Below are 19,125 nucleotides of genomic sequence, written 5' to 3' on the forward strand. Positions count from 1 at the left end.
CCGGGTCCCGCCCCCTCAAGCCGCATACTGCCCCCACCCTCTTCCTTCGGCCCCCAAACCCTGGCCTCGGGGCTCACGCGCCACCACCCCAAAGAAAATCCGCAAGCCTGTAGGTCAGTTTTCCAAGCCCCGCCCCTGGCCTCCGTCAACCCCCATCCCTAGCAAATCCTACCCCGTGTGCACCTCGAATTCCATTCCCTTGGGCACCGCTTTCAACCCTTCTTCCCTCCGATCCCACTTCCACCTCCTGGCCGCCACGGCGTCCCCGACCCGCACCTCGCCTCTTGGGTCGCGCCCTGCACCCCGCCCCATAAGGTGTTACTTACCTGGTCCTGATGCACCTCGTGCAGCTTCACCACGTTAGGGTGTGACTGGCACAGGCGCAGGGCCGTCAGCTCGCGCTGCGTGCTGGCCTCCAGCCTGAGGGGCAGGCCGGCCGCGGTCAGGGCCACCGAACCCCCTCCCCCACGCTCCCCCGACCCCGCTCTGCCAAGCCCTGCCCACCTGCGGCTGAGGATCTTGACCGCGAACTCTTGGCCGCTCTGGCGCTGGCTGCAGCGGCGACACACGGAGAAGCCGCCCTGGCCCAGCGCGGGCTCCCGCAGGTCCAGCTCGTACTTCTGGAAGAAGGGCGAGTCCTGGAGGCAAAAGGGCGCATTAGCGTGTGGGGTGGGGGAGGCACTTAAGAGGGGCTTGGGCCTTTACTGAGGTCACACCTCAAGTCATGACCCCTAGCACAGCTGCCCCACCCCCACCCTGGTCCTGCCCACCTGCATCATGGCGCTCCTGGCCACGGCTGCCCGGCCGGGCCGCTCTCCAGCTCCGGGTGCCGCCAGCACATCGGTCATCACCGCGTTGTTATGGTCAAACAGGATGGACGGCGCTACGAAGGAGTACCCCTGTGGGGGAGGGGGAGGGTGGATGGGCAGCAGGGGGCTGGGGTTCCCCGTGGGGTGTCTGGGTCACACAGGAGTGATGGGCACCTCTTATTCTACCTCCCGCTGTAAAAACTTGTTGTCCACACCCGTTCTCACCAGGTTGTACTTCCTGCTTTCCCACCAGGGCCCCTGGGCAGGGCCTGGCATGCACGGGGAATGATGGATGGGGTGCCAGGGTGCAGGGAAGCCCTGAGACCTGACAGGGTACTCGCTTACCTTGGAAGAGTCTTCTCTGGCCCCTGAGCAGAAAACCCTGCCCCCCTTGAAATCTCGCTCCGGCCTCCTCTCAAGGAAGGGCAAAGAGACTCCCAAAGGGAATCTCTAACCTTCTGGAAGATTCCTGTCCTGGTCGCTGGATTTCCCAAGGTACTTCGAACTCCTCCCCCACCTCACTGCCACCGAGTAGACACCAACTCACAGCGACCCCATAGGACAGGGTAGAAGTGTCCCTGTGGGTTTCCGAGACTGTAACTCTTTATGGGAATAGAAAGCCTCTCTTTCTCCCAAGGAGTCTCTGGCGATTTCGAACCGCTGACCTTGGCGGTTAGCTGCCCAGTAGGTAACCACTATGGCACCAGGGCTCATCTTAATTTTAACCAAGGTGTTGTTTTCTCCAGGAAAAAAAAATGCATCCCTGCTGTGCACCAGACACAGCCCCCGCCCCCCAGGTGGCATCGTTATCTGGTTGGCTCACTGCTACGTCCCCACTGGCCAGGTTTGAGCCTGGCATACGGTGAGACGTCCTGAATCATCAGGTGGGCAAATGGAAGTGACAAGGGTCAGTTCACAAGAAAGAGCTTTCTCCTTGTGTGTGACAGGGGATGAGGGACCCCCAAATAGACCTGTCACCTCTAAGTGCGTCGAGGAGATACGTCACGTCATAGTAGACACTGATCTATTCTTGTTGTACATGAATGGGACATTTCGGGACCCTCCGCCGGACTTGGGGACAGAGACATTACACACACACTCCCTGCCCTCTGGAAACGTCTGGACCAGTGGGAGGAGTCTCGATTGAGTTGTCAGGATTCAACGTGCTCAGGGGGTGTCAGCTGCAAAGGGCTGGGCCACCTGAGAAGAGGCAGGGGAACCAGGGAGGGCGGGGGAGCAGGGAAGGCTGCCTAGAGTGGGGGGGGGGGGGGGGGGGGGGGGGGGTGGGGGGGGGGGGGGGGGGGGGGGGGGTGCAGCGCTGGACACCAGACCTGAGAGAAGCTAGCCCAGTGGACCACTAAGCATGATCAAAGGCCCTGAGCTATACACTGGGAGCTCTGAGCAGGTCAATGCCGCTGAGGCAGCAAGTGGGAGAGGTTTGAGCATTGAGACTAGGGCTCTGAGCCAGGGCCCCCTCGGGACCCCGAGTCCTGAGCAAAGGGATTGTCCAGCAGGCCTGGACTTCTACCACTGTGGGAGGGCACATCGGCTGGCCTGCCAAGGGGTGGGTGTGCGCAGCATCCCAGCAGACCGCATTTAGCGCCTGGATGATTTAAAGGGATGTTTTTACATAACAACAAAGAGATCGGATGGCTAGAGGGAAATTTACACAACGTGTAATGGAACGCTTGAGTTCAAAGCCATGTCCTTGGGTAGCTGGGTCTGTGAATGACAGCTCCAGGCACCAGTGAGAACTTGTCTCCCTAGGAAGGCTTGGGAGGCGGAGCCTAAAGACTGAGGAGGGGAGGGCACTCACTGGCTTGTGTGTTAGGAGACCCCTCTGCTACTACAGAGAAGAAGAGGAGCTGGGGTGGAAGGGCCAGGGCTATGAGGAGTGCTGCATAGACATTTGGCAAGAAAGCTGGGTCAGGATTTGCCCTGGTGGCACCATATGTAAGCGCTTGGCTGCTAACCAAAAAGGTTAGCAGTTCAAACCCACCAGCCACTCCACAGGATCAGATGTGGTAGTCTGCTTCTGTAAAGATTTACATACAGGCTTGGAAACCATATGGGGCAGTTCTAGTCCACTAGACAGCCATGGGGTGGGAGGTAGGCAGGGTGTTTGTTTTTTGTTTTAGCAATGAAATTCTGAGACAGGGTAGAGCCTGGGCCAGGGGATGCTGAGTCTTGGCTGGACACTGTGCCTGTGTGGTACCCACAGGTCATCCAGGGTACCTGTGTCCTCCTGCACCTGTGTCCTCCTGAGCTCACCCTCACCTGGAAGATGCGTGAATCCCCAGGGGGAGGGCTGCCTGAGGGCGAGTAGACCGGATCTAGCTTCGTAAATTCCTCCGCGAAGTTGCCCACGTCCAGCTCCGAGCGAATCTGGGGCCGGAATGGGGCCGGAATCTTCCTGGCTGCCAAAGCAGCCCAATCCAGGCCCTGGGGAAAAGGGAATTGGAGGTGGGGGTTAAGGATGGGAACTGCACACAGATCAGCCTTGCTGTGCAACTCCTGGGCGAGGGAGGACGCTGCTCTCCCGGACTTCCGTTCCCCTCTTTTGGGTAACAGGGTCCTGTGTTCCCTGGGAGAAGCAGCATTCCACCAGGCTTGGTCACTTGAGACTTTTCAGAGGATTAGTATGCAAAATACACCCCTCTTTGCTATCTGGGAGGATGTAAACCTGGAACCCCTAGGGGAACCTCGGGGTCTAGGGTAAAAGCCCCTTGAAGCAAAGCAGAACTGAGAGACCATGAGATTCCTAAAGACACAGTTTGAGCACCTGGATGCAGCCTTGCCTGAAGCCGGATCCCATCCCTTGGAGCTTTCATGTATGGGAGCCAAAAACGCTAAACAAAAACAAACTCCCTGCCTGCCTCACAGTGACCCTATAGGGCAGGGTAGAACTGCCCCTGTGGGCTTCTGAGACTGCAGCTCTTTATGGGACTAGAAAGCTGGGTCTTTCTCCCTTGGAGCTGGTGGTCGCAAACTGTGCTATGCTACCAGGACACCCTTTCAGTGTCAGTCAGTGTGACAGTCTGCTCATTGCAGTCCAGCACCCAATCTCCCTGTCTTCCTGAGCAACATAACACCCATTGTGCCCCAAGGAGCCATCAACCCAACCAAAAGATAATCTTGTCTGAACTTCCTTGCAGTGAGGGATGGATGACCAGTCACGTGTAAGGCAAAATGATAGGACTCCAGAGAAAGAGCCTCAAAAGCGGGAGGGGGGGGGGGACGGACGGACAGCTGCCAAGTGCCTTCTTTGTCCTTTCCATCCTTCTTCCTCCTGCTTCCTGCCTGGCGAGTAACCTAAATGGCCAGAGCTCCAGCAGCCCTCTTGGGCCATGAGGCAAGGCTGGAGATTCCGCCTCCGTGCTAAGAATGGAGAAGCACCAGAGAGGGAAAAAAAGGAACGTGGAGTCCCAAGGAGACCACGGCAGCCCTGGCCTTGATGTGAGACAAAAGAATCATCAACCTCTTCTGCTGTTGTGGAAGCCACTGTTCATCCCAGTGGCCTGTTATTCGCAGCCAAATCCTATCCCAACCGACCCCACCATTTCGAGCTAGATTTTGTATCCCTTAAAGCCAGGAGGCCTGAGACAGACTTAAAGATCCCCCGGTTCTGCCGCCAGGGCCAGAGGTCTCAGAAGTGCTCCCCCCAGAGAGACGGCAGAATTGAGAGCAAGACCCCTGCCCAGCGTCAAAGCGTGAAGGCCTTGGAGTCCCTCTGGGGGGGATGGGGGGGGGGGACAGGTCAGCCTGCTGCCAGCACCCAGCAGAGAGCTTGACAGGCATTCAGGGGAGGTTTAGGGAACTGACTGAAGGAACTCGACACCCCTCACCACTTCCTCTCTTCCCACCCTGCAGACGGGATCCCTGTCTGACACAGCATTGCTAGGCCCCTTCTGGCTGGTATGGTTGGGGACACTCAAGGAGGTGGTCCTGGAAATGTAGGAAGCGCGGCACCTGGCCCCTAATAACAACCGGTCCACACCACTTAGCGTCAAGTCCGCCTGACCCAGGGCGCCCCCGTGTGTTATGGACTAGGAAGGACTGCTCCAGCACATTCCCTGGGCTCTGATCACCCTTGTCGTTCCTTCCCAGCAACACTGAGGGGGATCCCACAAGGTCAGTAGCCAAGTACAAATCATTTACGCCCCCAGGAACCCAGCAACCCAAACCCAAGGGCCAGCCCGCAGCACTGCACCAGGGCGCCTTAGGGGCCTCATACACGTGCCCATCAAAGGGCGCTTGGTTATCCTGGCAGACCAATGGCAAATCGGATACCGACAGAGGACCGCAGTCTTGAAGGGCACAGCCCCCAGTCCAGGGCATCAGTAGCAGCTACCATCCCACCCCTGGCCAGAGAGAAGCCTTCCAAACAATCCCAACCAAACCCACTGCCGCCGAGTCGATCCTGACTCATGGACAGGGTGGAACTGCCCCTGCCAGTTTCCCAAAACGCAACTCTTTACTGGAATAGAAAGGCCCGACTTTCTCCCTCGGAGCCACTGGGGGCTCCGAACCCCTCCACGCCATCACCTGAGGGGAGGTTAACGATGGCCCTCGAACGAGGCTGCCAACCTCCAAACACGGTTCCCCACCCCTGCCCACAACCTGCCAGCCCTTCATCCTGGCTTTGAATCTAAGCCCCATCCCTTCAGGACTCGGTGAGCTGGAGCCAACAACCTCTTCTACCTGAACCTCTTGAGCTGTTAACCGGAAGGTCAGAGGTCAAACCCACCAGCTGCTTCCCAGGAGCAAGCTGAGATAGCTGAGAGACCTTGGGAGCGTTCTGCTCTGAGCCATGGGGTCAGAACCGCAGGGGTGGCAGCATAGGCTTCCTCACCTACAGCGGTGAGGGGCTCTGAGGGTTACGTGGAGAAACGCAGGCCAGGGGCTAGCACACCGTGGAGGGGCACAGGGTTCCGCCCGCTGGGCGCCAGTGGGGCGCAGTACCTGAGGAAGCCTATAGGAGCCAGTGCAGGCTCACAGGGAGGCGGCTCTCTGTCTGAAAGAGTGAGCAGAGACCCACATGGGTTCCATGCTGGCCATCTGAGTGGAGGGGACTCAGCCTGCCCAAAAACAAACTGAAACCGGGGGGCGCACAGGGCGGGGGGTGTCATTTGTATGACTGGCTTGGACCCCAAGGACACCTGGGCTCTGTGCCAACCACTGGACGTCATTTTCTGTGCTCTCAGGAGCACTCCCTCCCCTCCCCTAATCCTGCCCAGGGGGAGGACTGGTTGACCCATTGCCAGGTCCCTACTGCCCAGACGCCAAGGCCTGAAATTTCTCTCCTTGGGAGGGGGACCTGTAGTATCCCAATGGGAATGTGTGACAGGATGACTCCAGGTGTGTGTGTGTGTGTGTGTGAAATCAGGGGCCAGTGGCCAGGCTCAGCCCCTCCCTCCTGGGCCAAGGCTTGCCTAGGGGACCCAGAGGCTGACCCTCACCTGGAAGAAGGGGTGGTTCTTGACTTCCTGTGCCCCCTGGGGCCCCGCCCCCAGCCGCTTCTTGGGGTCCTTGCAAAGCAGCCGCCGCAGCAGGTCCTGCGCCACAGGCCCGATCCGAGGGGGGAAGGGAGGGGAGCACTTCAGGATCCGTCTGGGAGGATTGGGGGGGGCGTCAGGGGCGGCGAGCCCCCTCCCCACCACCACCACAGCTCTGCCCAGGCAGGCCCCCGGCCCTCGGCCACCGCCACGTCTAGCCTTCCTCACCGGGACACCTCGGCCTGCGTGTTCCTCTCCCCCTCCAGCGTGAAAGGCGAGGCCCCGGTCAGCAGCTCGAAGAGCAGGATGCCCAGACTCCACCAGTCCACCGCCTATGGGGGAGGCGCGCCCAGCGTCAGGCCCTGCAGGGCCGCCTGCCCCACCACCGCGGGGGGGCCCCCACCGCTCCTGCAGCCGCCAGCCCACCTTGCCGTGGCCCGCCTTGCTGCGGATGATTTCGGGGGCCATATACTCGATGGTACCGCAGAAGGAGAAGGTGCGTTCTTTCTGTCAGAGCGAAAGGGCGCCATTAGGCATCCGAGGCTGCCCTTGTGTGTGCGCGTGCGCATGTGCGCAGGGGTGCGGGCAGTGTGAGCCTCCTGCAGGCAGCTCCGGGGTCGAGGATCTTGCAGGTGGATCCCAGAGCCACCCTCACCTCCTCTGTCAGAAACTCCTTGCTCAGCCCGAAGTCAGTGAGCACGATGTGGCCCTCTGAGTCCAGCAGCACGTTCTCCAACTTCAGGTCTCGGTAGACGATGCCCAGCTGGCAGGGCGAGAAGGCTTCTGAGTGTCTTGCCCTGGCCTCTAGGGTCCAGCACCCCACCCGCGTCCCCATGAGGCTCCCTCCGGACAAGGAGGCGCCCAGAAGGAAGTCCCTGAGCAAGACCCCCTGCATGCAGAGCAACCCCAGAGATAGGAGCAGGTCAGCATCAGAACCAGTCTAAGAAGCAAAGCAAGGAGAGGCTATAGGGAATAACCCCAGCGAGCCTGGTACGGAGCCCTTGAGGTTGGGGATTGAGGAAGTTCAGGGCGAGCACCCCGTAAGAGGAAAGCCCCTTGGTGGAGAGAGAACTCGCCCTTGCAGGCTGTGCTAAGGCCTTTCTTCCTTGCGGCCCGAGAAGCAGTGGAGGCACCCCGCTCCAGGGCATTTCTGGAGCGTCCCCTTTGGGACCTGTTACCAGACCCAGACCTTCCACAAGGGCAACCATCACAGGTGGCTGGGGCCTCGCCCACCTTGTGCAGGTGCTCCAGGGCCAGCGCAATCTCGCCCCCGTACACGCGCACCTCAGCCTCCTTGAAGTGCTGGCGCTGGTAGAGGTGGGTGAACATCTCCCCGCCGCTCACATAGTCTGGGGTGGGGGGCAGGCAGAGGGGATCAGAGAGAGCCTCGTTGGGGTGACTATACCAGCCCCCACTCCAGCCCGGGGGGCCTTACCCAGGATGAGGTGCAGCTTGGCGTCAGTCTGGAAGGCATAGTGCAGCGTGACCAGGAAGGGCGCCTGGCGCACCAGCTCCAGCACAGAGCGCTCAGTGCGCGTGTGCTCCTGCGTCTTGGCGCGCTGCACCAGCGCTGCCTTGCGTAGCACCTTCATAGCGTACAGCTTTCCCGCGTCGTGCCCGCCCGCCTTCCGCACCAGGAACACCTTCCCGTAGGCTGTGGGAGCAGCGAGTGGGTGGAAAGTGGGCTGTGAGCAGAGAGCGCTGCAGACGTCGGGGTGGGGTGGCGGGGGTGAGGGCGAAGCTAACCCTGGAGGGTATGCAAGTCAAGGGTAGGAGCTGGGGTCCTAGGTAGGTGTGCAAAGACCTGGGAGAAGTGTGCAAACGCCAAGAAGGTAGCTCTGCCAAACTGGGGCAGGGATGGACACCCCAGGCCGGGGAGCACGCACGCCCAGGAGGCCTGCAGCTGCAGGGTTGGGGCTGGGCATGCGCAAACCTGTGGGAAGAGGATGCATTTCCAAGGTAGGGAGGCCGAGGTGCGCGTGGAGGGCTGGGTAAAGCAGGGATCCGGAGTTTGCAAAACGGGGGAGGGGCAGTGCAGGAGATGGGGGTGATGCTGTGCAAATCATTAGGAGGGCTGCGAGGCCCTAGAGCAGGGGAGGGGGCATGCACGCACAGGACCTCACAGGGAGGTGCCGTGTCACCGTGGGGCCAGCCCTGGGAGAGGGCATGCAAACCCTAGCAGGGCGGGGCGGGGTAAGCCAGGCAGTTGTGCCGGGAAAGGGTGGGGGGCCTTCCTGGTGGCCTGGCCGCGGCCGGGCAGGTTTGTGGCCCAGCACGCCCAGGGGCACGGAGCCTGGGACACCTGCCCAGGGGTCGGGGGTCCTCACCTCCCGTGCCCAGCACCTTCAGCAGCTCGAAGTTCTCCACGCTCACCTTCTCCTCATGCCCGGTGAGGTTGGCTGTGGGCAAAGGGACGAATCAGTGCGCCGATCGCGCCCCTCCCAGCTCGCCCTCCGCGCCCCCGCCCCGCGACAGCCACCCGGCGTCCCTTTCGGCTCCCGCCCCACCTTCTGTGATCCGCAGCTCCACCGCACAGCTCTCGTCCTCGTCCTCGTCCCCCATGGCGGGCGGGTGGCTGGGCCCGCACTGCTCGGGCTCCGGGCGGCGCCGGTTACATGGCGGCTCGGGTCGGGGCGGGCGCTTCCTGGTGCCGCCTCCGGCCCCAGGCGGGCGCCGCCTCTCAGCTCCCCGCCCGGAGGCTGCCTGAGTCAGGCGGCTGGAACGTGACAGCCAGTGCCGGGCTGCAGTGGGCGGGGGCGGCCCTGTCTCCCTGCGTGGGGGCAGGTGTCAGGGTTGTCCATCTGGGTGGGGTGGGGAGGGGGGCTTGCAACCCTCCAGAGGAATCTGAGACCCCCTTGGGGAGCCACACCTGGAGTCCCAGATAACCAGGAGCCTCTATTGGGGTTGCCTGTGCCAGGAGGCCTGCTGATGCCTGGGCCCTGGACACCTAGACCCTGTGCCTCAAGGGAGGCGGGTCTGGGAGGTATTCTAGCGCCATCCCTTCCAGAGTACAGCCGGAGGGCAACCTCGTAGTGACCACCGGACTTGGTTAGGCCACAGCAAAAGCAGCCCCCTCCCTCCCTCCCTCAGTGACCACATGGCCTCAACAAGAGGGACGATGGGGGGCTCTGTGTAACCCCTTGACATAGCCACCTTCATCCAACACAGCTGCTCAGCCCTGCACCTCTGACTCAGCTTGACCGCCACCCAGAGCACCGGCAGCCCTACCCAGCCCATGGTCAGTGGGACCACCAGACCCCAGCTCCCAACCTGCACCTCCCAGACAAACATCCAAGACCTGCTCTCTTGTGGACTTGCCTCTGCAGACATGTGGGGACCTTTGCCTCCCCCCAGGGCCAAGCCCTGTCTCTAGGCACCAGCCATCATTCCTCCGTGTCCCCAGAGGGAGCCCAGTGTGGCTGCCTGAGTGCCTTGCATCCCTTCTCGGAGTGGACAGGCAGGTGAGCTTCTGCCCCACCCCCTCAGAAGCCCTCCCAGTGCGGCACACACTTCAAGCACCCAGCCCAGGGTCCAGAACGCAAACACACATCAGAGGGTCCCTGCCGACTCATAGCGACCCTCTGAGGCTGCAGAACTTTACCGGAGCAGAAATCCTCTTCTTTCATCCTGGTAGTGGCTAGTGAGACCTTCCTGCTAGCTTGTTAGTCCAATGCTTACTCAGCAGCGCCCCCCAGGGCTCCTTCAAAAACTCACTGCCATCAAGTCAATGCGGACAGCCATCCCTACAGGACAGTGGGACTGCTCCTGTGGGTCCCCTAGACTGTAACTCTTTAGGGGAGTAGAAAGCCTCATCTATCTCCCACACAGCAGCTGGCGGATTTGAATGGCTGGGTTCCTCCAGAGCTCCTTAGGGACCAGATAAAACTCCAAAACTCACAGTCATCGAGTGGATTCCTTTCTCAGAGGACAGAGTAGAACTGCCCCTGTGAGTCTCCAAGGCTGTCAGTCTTGACAGGAGCAGACAGCCTCATCTCCTACCCAAGGAGTGACTAGTGGATTTAAACTGCTGACCTTGTTAACAGCCCAACATGTAGCCCACTAGATGGGTGAAAGACTCACAAGATAGGCCCCTTTCTCCACTAGACCAGAACCCCTGGGTAGCCTTCAGAGGCAAGCAGCTCCCTGGTCTCTCCTCCCTGGCAACTGGAAGCCCCCACAGGAAAGACTGCAGTGGGAGAGGGGTTCTGCTCCTCAGCCCAGCTGGATTCCAGGAGAGTTCACCACACTCACTGCCCGCCCCCCTCCACCCAAAAGGGAAAAGCTGAGAGTTCCCCAAAGTGATCACCTTGGGAGGGCGGGAGGACTGCCCTTGCCAACCCACCCTCACTGACTGTCCACCCCAGGTTCAAGAGCAGCCAGAGGCCAAGGCCAGACTGCTTCCGCTCAGTGAAAGTCCCAGAGTCACCCCTGGCTACCCAGCCTAACTGCCCTCCTTCCCTGGTGTCTTCTGGGCCCTGGGTTCCTCCCAACTCCTGGGTCCTCCACCCCCACACCCCTCCCACACCCCCACACAGTAGCCTGTGGCACTAACTGGCACCTCACCAGGCTGTGAGCTCCTTGGGGAGGGGCTAGAGCCCCACAGGGCTAGGGGAGAGAGGATGCAAATGTGGGGAGACTGAAGTGAGAGAGGGTAGCCTGGAAGGGGCAGGGCAGGGTCACTGGGGCTGACAGACCCCTGCCTTTTAGAAAGAGGCAGGGCCGAAGCCTCGGGTCTCACCAACTGTCGGAGACTTGCCACCTGCTACCCAGAATGTCCCCCTCACCTCCCACTGGGACATTTAGGCCCCGGCAAGCCCAGCTGGGCCCATCTAAGGCTGGTCTCCCCTAGTGAATGCCCTCTGCTGACCCCTCCTAGCCTGGGCCACCCTCTGCACAGTCAGAAGACAGGACACTTTATTCTCCACCCCACTTTATTCTCACACCCCTGCCGTCCCAGCTCCAAAGTGAACCCGGGGCACAGGTAACCCCTGCGAGTGGTAATCTGCCCCTCGCCGGGACCGGGCAGAAGACCGCCTCCTCAGAGAGGATGGCCCAGGGACTGAGCGGGGACCCTGGCAAGCTCTCAAGAGATGGCCATGTCCCTGGTCTCCAAGGTTGTCCCAGCTCTGCTTTAGCGCCTCCCTGGACACGGACTCCCCTTGGGCACCCAGGCTGCCCAAGCTCTTGGGCTGGCGGGAGGTGCCACCAACACTCCAGCGGCGAGAGGGTAATGCTGAAGTGGTCCCCAGCCATGCCATGTCACTGACTGAGGGAAGCGGCGAGGGGGCGTTTCTCTGGTTCCGGCTCCTCAGGCCCTGCAAGGAAAGGCTCAGCTCAGGCCCCCTCACAAAGAAGGACCCTCTCCACAGGCCTCCGCAGGCCTGCCCTAGCTCCCCACCCCACCTCACCCCCAACCACCGTCCTCCACTCTCCCCCACTCCCTGTCCCCAGATCAAATGCAGGCTGCCACTCCTTGCCTGGAATGCTGTTCCCAGACACAAAAATAAGGCCTGAAACTCTCACTCCGCTGCCCCCCTCCAATCTGCCACCTCTGCTGTGAGGCTCACCCCTAAAACCCCCTCCCCCTCGCTCTCCCCTTTTCTCCCAGCCCTTTACCACCTGCGAATATTCTAAGCCAGGAGCCCTGGTGGCATACAGGGTGCTCAGTTGCCCGCCTGGCAGCTTGACTTGGAGCTTGACGACTTCAACCCACCCAGCAAATCCTCCGGGGAGAAGCCCCACTGCCCTCCAGGCGTTGCTGACTTGTGGCAGCCCTTCAGGACAGAGCAGGACTTCCCCGGAGACCACCAGGTCTTTGTCCCACCGAGCCAGTGGCTGGTGCAAACGTCAGCCTTCCAGCTGGCCGCTGAGTTTAACCACCTCGACACCAGGACCTCCTGCCCAGAAAGCTTGCTGCCGAGAAAATCCTGTGGGACAGAGCTCCTGGGTCATGTGGAGTTGCCATTTGGGACCCTTAGGGACAATGAAAGAACCCTGGTGGGATAGTGGGTTTACTCGTTGGGCTGCTAGATGCCAGGTCTGTAGTTCAAAACCACCAGCAGCTCTGCAGAAGAAAGACCAGGTTTTCTACTTCCGTCAAGACTTACAGTCTCAGGACTGATAATAAGGGCGCAGTAGGAGTAAATGTTTAGAAAATGATGATGGCAACATATGTACAGATATGCTTGGTACAATTGATGCATGGATTATTATGAGCTGTAAGAGCCCCCAATACAATGGTCTTTTCATTTAAAAGAGAGTCTCAGAAGCTCACAGGGGCAGTTCTGAGAATACCCCGTGCTGTAGGGTCGCCGTGAGTCAGGACCGACCCGATGGCAATGAGTTCGTTCTGTTTCATTTGAGCGGCAATATTTCAGAGTAGTGCTGCCCAGTGCTGGACTACCGAGCCCCTGAAATGCTGCCCTCAGAACTGAAATCAACTGAGAGGGCAGACGGGTGACTGCCGGGCCTCAGGCCTTGAACGTGATGCCATTCAGCTCGTGCCAAAGCTCGGTACACTGACTACTTGTTGAGACAACAGCAGAGGCATACCGAGTTAAAGAAACAAAACCCAAACTCACTGCCGTCGAGTCCATGCTAACTCACTACCACCTCCCCGAGCCAACCCAGCCCTACCCCATGGCACCACCAGCGAGCCTAAGAGCAGCACAGGTCGTGGGAATGAACTTCACCAGCCCCTTCTCGCACTGACAATGGTGCCACGTGGCTCCTGTTGGCTTACTGCCTTCCCGCCCCTACCAGGAGGTAGCTAGCACCAGGACTGGCATGTAGTAAAGCTTCATCCATTTGCTTATTTGTCAGATAAGCAAATTGATGGGCTAGGTCTCTCAGGTGCCCCGGGCCTAGTGAATAACCCACCCCCCTCCGGCCCCCCAAGAGCCATTGGGCTTGTAACCATAAGACTGACAGTTTGAAACCACCAGCTGCTCGTCAGGAGAAAGACGAGGCTTTCTGCACTGGTAAGGAATTTGTGGTAGCTACATAATCTGTTGTCAATTTGAGGATTCAGAGTAAAGGTGTGGAGTCTAGCCTGTCAATCGGGTCATAGCTTGATGACCTCATTTGGAGGCACTACGGAGATAAATAGCTCTCTGGAGGTGGGACACCGGAGCACAGCCAGGGAGACATTCCTGACGAGAAGCCACATGAAGCTACCCTGATGCAGCCAGAGCCCTGGGAGCTGGAGAAGCCCCGTGGAGACCTCTGCCAGCGCTGAGATGCTTACAACGCCACTGGATCCACAAGACTTCCCACCCACTGGCCTGTGATCTTCCTGCATTCGGTGTCATTGCATGTGCTTCATGAGTCTGAAGAGGACTTTGTGGATTGGTATCGAACATAGGGGCTGATATCGGACGTACGGACTTGATCTGCACTGGTCTGGGATGTTTTCTCACTATTCAATTGCTCTTGTACATAAAGCTCTTTCTTATACACAAATTGAGTGTCTATGAATTTCGTTTCTCTAGTCTACCCAGACGAACAGCGTTCCAGTCTTGGAAGCCCCCGGGGGCAGATCTACCCTGTCCTATAAGCCCCTGTGACTTGGAATCCACTGGGTGGCAGTGAGTGTTTCTGGGTGGGTTTAGGTTGAGTTTTCTCCTTCCAGCCCCCACTCACCCTCTCCGCTGACGTTGGCTTCGTGCTCCGCCAGGGTCTCGACAGAGCCATCCCATTCCATACCTGGTCCTGTGGGGGATGGGGGGCACACAAGGTAGCCACTGGGCCATTGGGACCAGGGTGTAAGTGGGTGGGGCTTGTGAAAAGACACAGAGCAGGAAGGAAGCTGCCCTCCCCCAAGGAGATAGTGGGGGGCCAGCAGCGAGCTGGACCCCTGGTTCCCTACCTTTGCCCTGGGGACTCGGTGCCCCCAGGGGGCCTGGCCTTCGCTGGCGGAATCGCTGCCTGGGGGTGTCCCCTGGGCTGAACGACTCAGAGCTTCGTCCAATAGGGAACCTGGAACTGAGTTTTCGGCGCTGTCCACCGGCCACATCCCCAAGGCACAGGGAACTCTGTGCCCGGCGAATGGGTGCTGGGGAGGGGAGTCCTGTAAAAGCACCCAACAGGAGAGGTCAGGAGAGTGCAGGCATGGTCCAGGGTGGCCTCCAGGAGGAGTGGAGAGGCGGCTGCAGGGCCAGCGATCTAGCAGAAAGTTACAGGAATCAGTGTGGTGCCCTCACCATGCAGAGGCTGGGCCCTGCCCTGGCCCTGGCACTCACTAGCCATGTGACCATGTGACTGGCCAGGCACTCTCTTGGCCTCTGTTTCCTCACCTGCTGCCTGGGGTAAATGGCCTCTCCCTAGAGCTCACCCCTTCTCAGAGGCCCCAGCCACCACTAAAAACAGGGTAGGCCGGGGCAGGTGGGCAGTGCAACCAGGAGGCCCCAGACAAAGGGTACTGAAGATGCCCGGGCAGGTGACAGGAAAGAGCAGACAGAGGCAAGAGGCAGGTAGGGGCAGGAAGACACAGGTTAGTGACCATCCTGGTCACCTAGCTCCCAGACCCACCTGTCCCGTCTGCCTCCCTGCCCTCGGGGAGCTCCGTCTCCAGGGGGCCCCCCAGGATCAGGGGGTTGCCAGTCCCATCGGCCCCCAGGCGTGGCCCCATGTGGGGGCCCCCCTCCCGCCGGGGTCGCATCAGCCTCTTCACCTTGTCTGCCAGCCAGCTGCCCTTCCTGGGGGCAAGAGGGCACGAGAGGTGATAAGAATGAGGTAGAAGATGGGAAAGGTGGTCCATGAGGGTTGGGGGGGTGGAGGGGAGACCAAGGCCAGGGGAACCCTCACTGGGGCTGACCCTGAGCTGGGGGTCAGAGAGCAGGCAGGGGGGTGGGGTAAAAAGAGGCCCTGGCCTTGGGAGTGGGGGCTGCTCACTTGGTCCGGGGCAGGGGCCCAGGCTCCAACACTCGGTACTGATCCATGATCTTCTCCACCAGTTTCTGCTTCTCCCGGCGCAGGGCATTCAGCTGGACTCTGGCAGGGTGGACACGAGGCTGGGGGCTCCCGGGTGTTGGCAGGTACACACGGTACAGCCAGGCACCCTGGGCAGCCCAGCCCTCTTGCCGGAACCTCCCTGAGGCTCTCCCCAGCCAGAGTGCCTTCAGGACCCTCTCGGGCACCCCCAGGGTGCTCACAGGTACTCTCGTTGCTCCCGGTGCAGGTGGTCCCGGCTCTCTAGGCTACGTTCCAGAAGCCCCCGGTTCTCCCGGCTCAGGGCTTGCACCTCCGCCAGCAGCTGCCGGTTCTCCTCCTCCTGGGCGCTCCGCAGCTGGGTCAGCAGCTGGCATAGGCGGCAGCGGGATAGGTCAAGGCGGTAGGCGCAGGGCCCAGACTGTGCTGCCACCCCGCCAGCCCAGGCCCGGGCCCCACACACCTCACACTGCGTGGTCAGCCTGCAGGCGTTCAAGTCCAGCTGCTGGTTGGACTCGCGCAGTCGCTGGCTCTGCGCCTCGAGCTGCGCCCGCTCCAGCTCCAGCCGGGCCAGGCGGCCCCGTAGCTCCCCGCGTTCGCCCTGCAGCTCCCCGCGCTCCCGCGACACCTCCGCCAGCAGCAGCTGGGCTCTGCAGAAGCCCAAGGGGCGCAAGCTGCTGTCCAAGGGCCAGGGAGAGGGGGCGACGCGACGCCGGACCCCGCAGGGGCAGGGACCGGAGCCACTGTCCAGGCGAGCCCCCTGAGCCCCCCGATTGGCACCTGTCATGCTCGCTCTGCAAGCGCCGCAGCTCCTCCTCCAGGCCCCGCTGCCGGTGCCCGTCCTGCATGAGGCGCTCCCGCTCGGCCAGCAGCGCCAGCTCCTGCGCCTCCAGGTTGGCCCGCTGCGCCTGCAGCTGCTCGTGCCTGGGGGAGGCGGGTGGTGGCGGGAAGCGGGGAATGCTGAGAGGGCTCCCTACCTGGTAAAGCCACCACTGCCCCACGCCCCAGGAGGAACCCACTCTGGAAGTATGGGGAGTGCCACAGCAGCTGGGGTGCCTGGCCTCCAGCAAAGGGGCCTCTGCTGTCTGGTGTGCTTTCCTACCCGGCAAGGGGACTCAGGAATCTGGGGTGCCCTAGAGAACCCCCTCTGCAGGTGAGCTCCGGAGCAGGCAAACATCCCTCTAGTATTCATCTATGTCTTTTATTGTACAGATGAAAAAGTGACTTGGATTTTTTTTTTCTGAAGGGTGGGGAGCTCATACGGACTTGCAGTGAACGGGAGGAGGAGCCCTGTGGCCCAGAACCCTAAGCACAACATCAGCGGTTTGAGCCCGCCAGCCACTCGGTGGGAGGGAGGACGATGTGGCAACCTGCTCCCGTAAAGTTGGCAGCCTCGAGGATCAAGGTCCACTCAACAGCAGTGGTTTCCATGGCATCAGCTCCAACCCATAGCGGCCTTATGCACACAGAGCAAAACACCGCCCCGTCCACGCCTTCCTCAGAGCTGTTCCTAGGTCTGAGCCACTGCACTGCAGTCCGTGTGTCCATCCACCTGGGGGAGGGCCTTCCTCTTTCTCGCTGCCCCCCCCCCTTTATGTCTGGGTACACTGATCATAAAACTAAGGGGAGGTGGATGGGCAGGGACATGGCAGGGGTACTGTGGAGGGGTCCGGGGGTGGAGACATGTGGGCAGTGGGATGGACGGAGGAGGGGGGAAATGGGGGCTGGGCGCTGGCTCACCGGCCCTGCAGCTCACGGTGGGCCAGCTCCAGTGCCCGCATGTTGGCCTTGAGGTCTCGGTGCCGGGCCAGCAGCCCTTCCAGCTCAGCCTCCTGCCGCCGCTGCAGCTGGGCCAGCGCCTCATGGTCCCGCAGCAGGGCCTGCTGCTGCCCACGCGTCTCCTCCTGGGACCGCCGGGCGGCCTGCACCTCTTCCTCCAGCAGCCCGAGCCTCCGGTGCAGCTCCTGGCCCTGCCGCTCCAGCGTGGCCTTCTCAGCCTGGGACAGAGAGGGTGGTGATCAGAGGGGACGGGGCAGGGATGCTGAGGGCAGAGGGCGGGGGGAGGCAGGGCTGTCAGGGAGGCCCATGCTGGCACCAGGCCTTGGAGAAGCAGACAAGAAGTCAAAGTCAGAGATGGAACAGGTGAGCTGGGGGTAGGAGCTGGGGGCACCGAGGAGAGCCTAATGGCTGACTGTGCAAGGAGAGAGCTAGGGACACCAAAAGGGGGCCCCAAAGTGGGGGCTGGGCTGGCCAGGGACAGGGTGACGTGGGCAGGGAGAAGGGGTGCAGAACGGGGTGACTGGGGATTGACGGTAAGCATCAGGGGCTGCTGGCAGGGAGTTAATTGGGGAGGCACAACATAATAATTAAAGTGGGTGGGGTGGCAGTGAGTGAGCAGGGGCCCCAGGCGGGGGTGAGCGTGGGGGGGTGCCCACCTGCAGGCGCCCGCTGTGCTCCTGTGCACGCTGACTCTGCAGAAGGAGCTCCTGGGCCCGCCCCTGCATGCTGCCCAGCTGCCCCTCCAGGTGCTGGAGCTGGCCCCGAAGTGCCTCCTTCTCAGCCGCCAACGCTGCGTTCTGCAGGAGGGGCAGGGTTGGCAGAGGCCGGCTGACCGGACCACCACCACCACCCAGGCCCACCCCCAGCCCACACTCACACTTCGCTCCACTTCAATAAGCCGGTTACTCTGGGTCTCCAGGGTCTGAGGTCCAGCCTGCTCCCTGGCCAGCTGTCTCTCGGGGCCCTGGCGAAGCTGCAAGGGGGGAAGCCCTCGGAGTTCACAGGAGGACGTGGTGGCAGGGATGGCACAGGAGCCAACATCGGTGAGCCCTTAACCCTCCAGCAGCATCAGGCACTGCCCAGCACCTGCACCGCATGCCTTCCCCGAGGGCCCACGGCCTTACTTTTGGTGCAGCGTCAGCGGCTGCTGGCAATCTCCATATTTCTGACCTCCGCGGCCGGGCTTGGCGGAAACCCTTGCCATTGCCTGTGCTGGTTCTTCAGCAGAGAATGCTGCCCCCGCCCCCCTCTTCCTCTGAGCCCCCGTCTAGACATCGCTTTATCCAGCAGGCCTGCCCTACCCCACCCCTCTACCGGGAGCCCTGAGGGGTCCCCCAACAGTCTGTCACTGCCCTCTCCACCACTGTCTTTATCCTAACTACACCATGAGCTCCAGGACAATGGCCTGCACTTGCCAAACATACACACGCACACGGCCTGAGCCCTGGGCCCCCTCGGCACACACAGTGCTCGTTACTTTATCTCCTGCCTTACAGTGACCATTAGGAGACATGGCTCCAGCACAAGAAATACACAGTGGGCCCCATAGCAGGGGCTGCAGGGTTCTGACAAGCGGGGGAGGGGGTCGAAGCCCGCAGGGACTTCAAAGCACACGGCCTGAGCAGCCCAGCAGCACCACGCAGCCTCCTGACTCAAGCATAGTTGCTCCCGGCCCATACGGAGGCCAGGAGAATCCAGGCGCAAAGCCCAAGGGGGTGGCCTGGAAGGACAGTTGGTGGGCGGGGGAGGGGGAGAAGCCCCCGCGTGGCCAGGGCCAGCAGCTCACCTGGAAGAGCTCCTGCTCCAACTGCTGAGCCCTGGCCTTGAGCTCCATCAGCGCCTCCTCCTTGCTGGTGGCAGCTGCCTGCAGCTCCGCTTCCAGCCGCTGCTCCAGCCCCTGGTACCTGCCAGGAGCAGCCTTGGTACCCGCAGCCCCCTCCTCCCCCCCGCTCCCCTGCCACCCCTGCCTCCCGCCCAGCACTGCGCACCTCTGGTGCTGGCACTCCTGCTCCTGAAGCCAGCCCTGCCTCTCCAGAGCGGCCTGTTCCAACTCCCGCTGCAGACACTCCAGCCGGGCGCCCAGCTCCTGGCCCCGCACCACGGCCCTGTCCAGC

The 19,125-nt window shown here is 61.3% G+C and overlaps 2 protein-coding genes across 2 annotated transcripts in view; both read right to left on the reverse strand.

The window, feature by feature from the left end:
• RPS6KA4 (ribosomal protein S6 kinase A4) overlaps positions 1-8,943 on the reverse strand; it is an 11,379-nt gene extending 2,436 nt beyond the window's left edge. Inside the window, exons 1-12 of the mRNA XM_045297183.1 lie at positions 8,812-8,943; positions 8,632-8,703; positions 7,740-7,958; positions 7,538-7,653; positions 6,960-7,067; positions 6,731-6,811; positions 6,533-6,636; positions 6,269-6,419; positions 3,087-3,251; positions 771-899; positions 505-638; positions 239-420 (exon numbers count right to left, since the gene is read on the reverse strand). Of these exons, the coding sequence (XP_045153118.1) occupies positions 239-420; positions 505-638; positions 771-899; positions 3,087-3,251; positions 6,269-6,419; positions 6,533-6,636; positions 6,731-6,811; positions 6,960-7,067; positions 7,538-7,653; positions 7,740-7,958; positions 8,632-8,703; positions 8,812-8,866 (1,516 nt within the window). The 5' untranslated portion in view covers positions 8,867-8,943. The remainder of the gene's footprint in view (positions 1-238; positions 421-504; positions 639-770; positions 900-3,086; positions 3,252-6,268; positions 6,420-6,532; positions 6,637-6,730; positions 6,812-6,959; positions 7,068-7,537; positions 7,654-7,739; positions 7,959-8,631; positions 8,704-8,811) is intronic.
• A 2,544-nt stretch (positions 8,944-11,487) lies between these two features.
• Positions 11,488-19,125, reverse strand: part of CCDC88B (coiled-coil domain containing 88B) — a 15,759-nt gene continuing 8,121 nt past the window's right edge. Inside the window, exons 12-24 of the mRNA XM_045297184.1 lie at positions 19,000-19,125; positions 18,798-18,915; positions 17,889-17,984; positions 17,668-17,808; positions 16,973-17,229; positions 16,013-16,156; positions 15,696-15,882; positions 15,457-15,602; positions 15,197-15,295; positions 14,834-15,000; positions 14,172-14,372; positions 13,946-14,014; positions 11,488-11,619 (exon numbers count right to left, since the gene is read on the reverse strand). The exon at positions 19,000-19,125 is cut by the window's right edge and continues 2 nt beyond it. Of these exons, the coding sequence (XP_045153119.1) occupies positions 11,564-11,619; positions 13,946-14,014; positions 14,172-14,372; positions 14,834-15,000; positions 15,197-15,295; positions 15,457-15,602; positions 15,696-15,882; positions 16,013-16,156; positions 16,973-17,229; positions 17,668-17,808; positions 17,889-17,984; positions 18,798-18,915; positions 19,000-19,125 (1,807 nt within the window). The 3' untranslated portion in view covers positions 11,488-11,563. The remainder of the gene's footprint in view (positions 11,620-13,945; positions 14,015-14,171; positions 14,373-14,833; positions 15,001-15,196; positions 15,296-15,456; positions 15,603-15,695; positions 15,883-16,012; positions 16,157-16,972; positions 17,230-17,667; positions 17,809-17,888; positions 17,985-18,797; positions 18,916-18,999) is intronic.

The sequence above is a fragment of the Echinops telfairi genome, unplaced genomic scaffold (genome assembly GCF_000313985.2).
Source record: "Echinops telfairi isolate 266 unplaced genomic scaffold, ASM31398v2 ScPeMD7_7417;HRSCAF=8455, whole genome shotgun sequence".
NCBI lineage: Eukaryota > Metazoa > Chordata > Mammalia > Afrosoricida > Tenrecidae > Echinops > Echinops telfairi.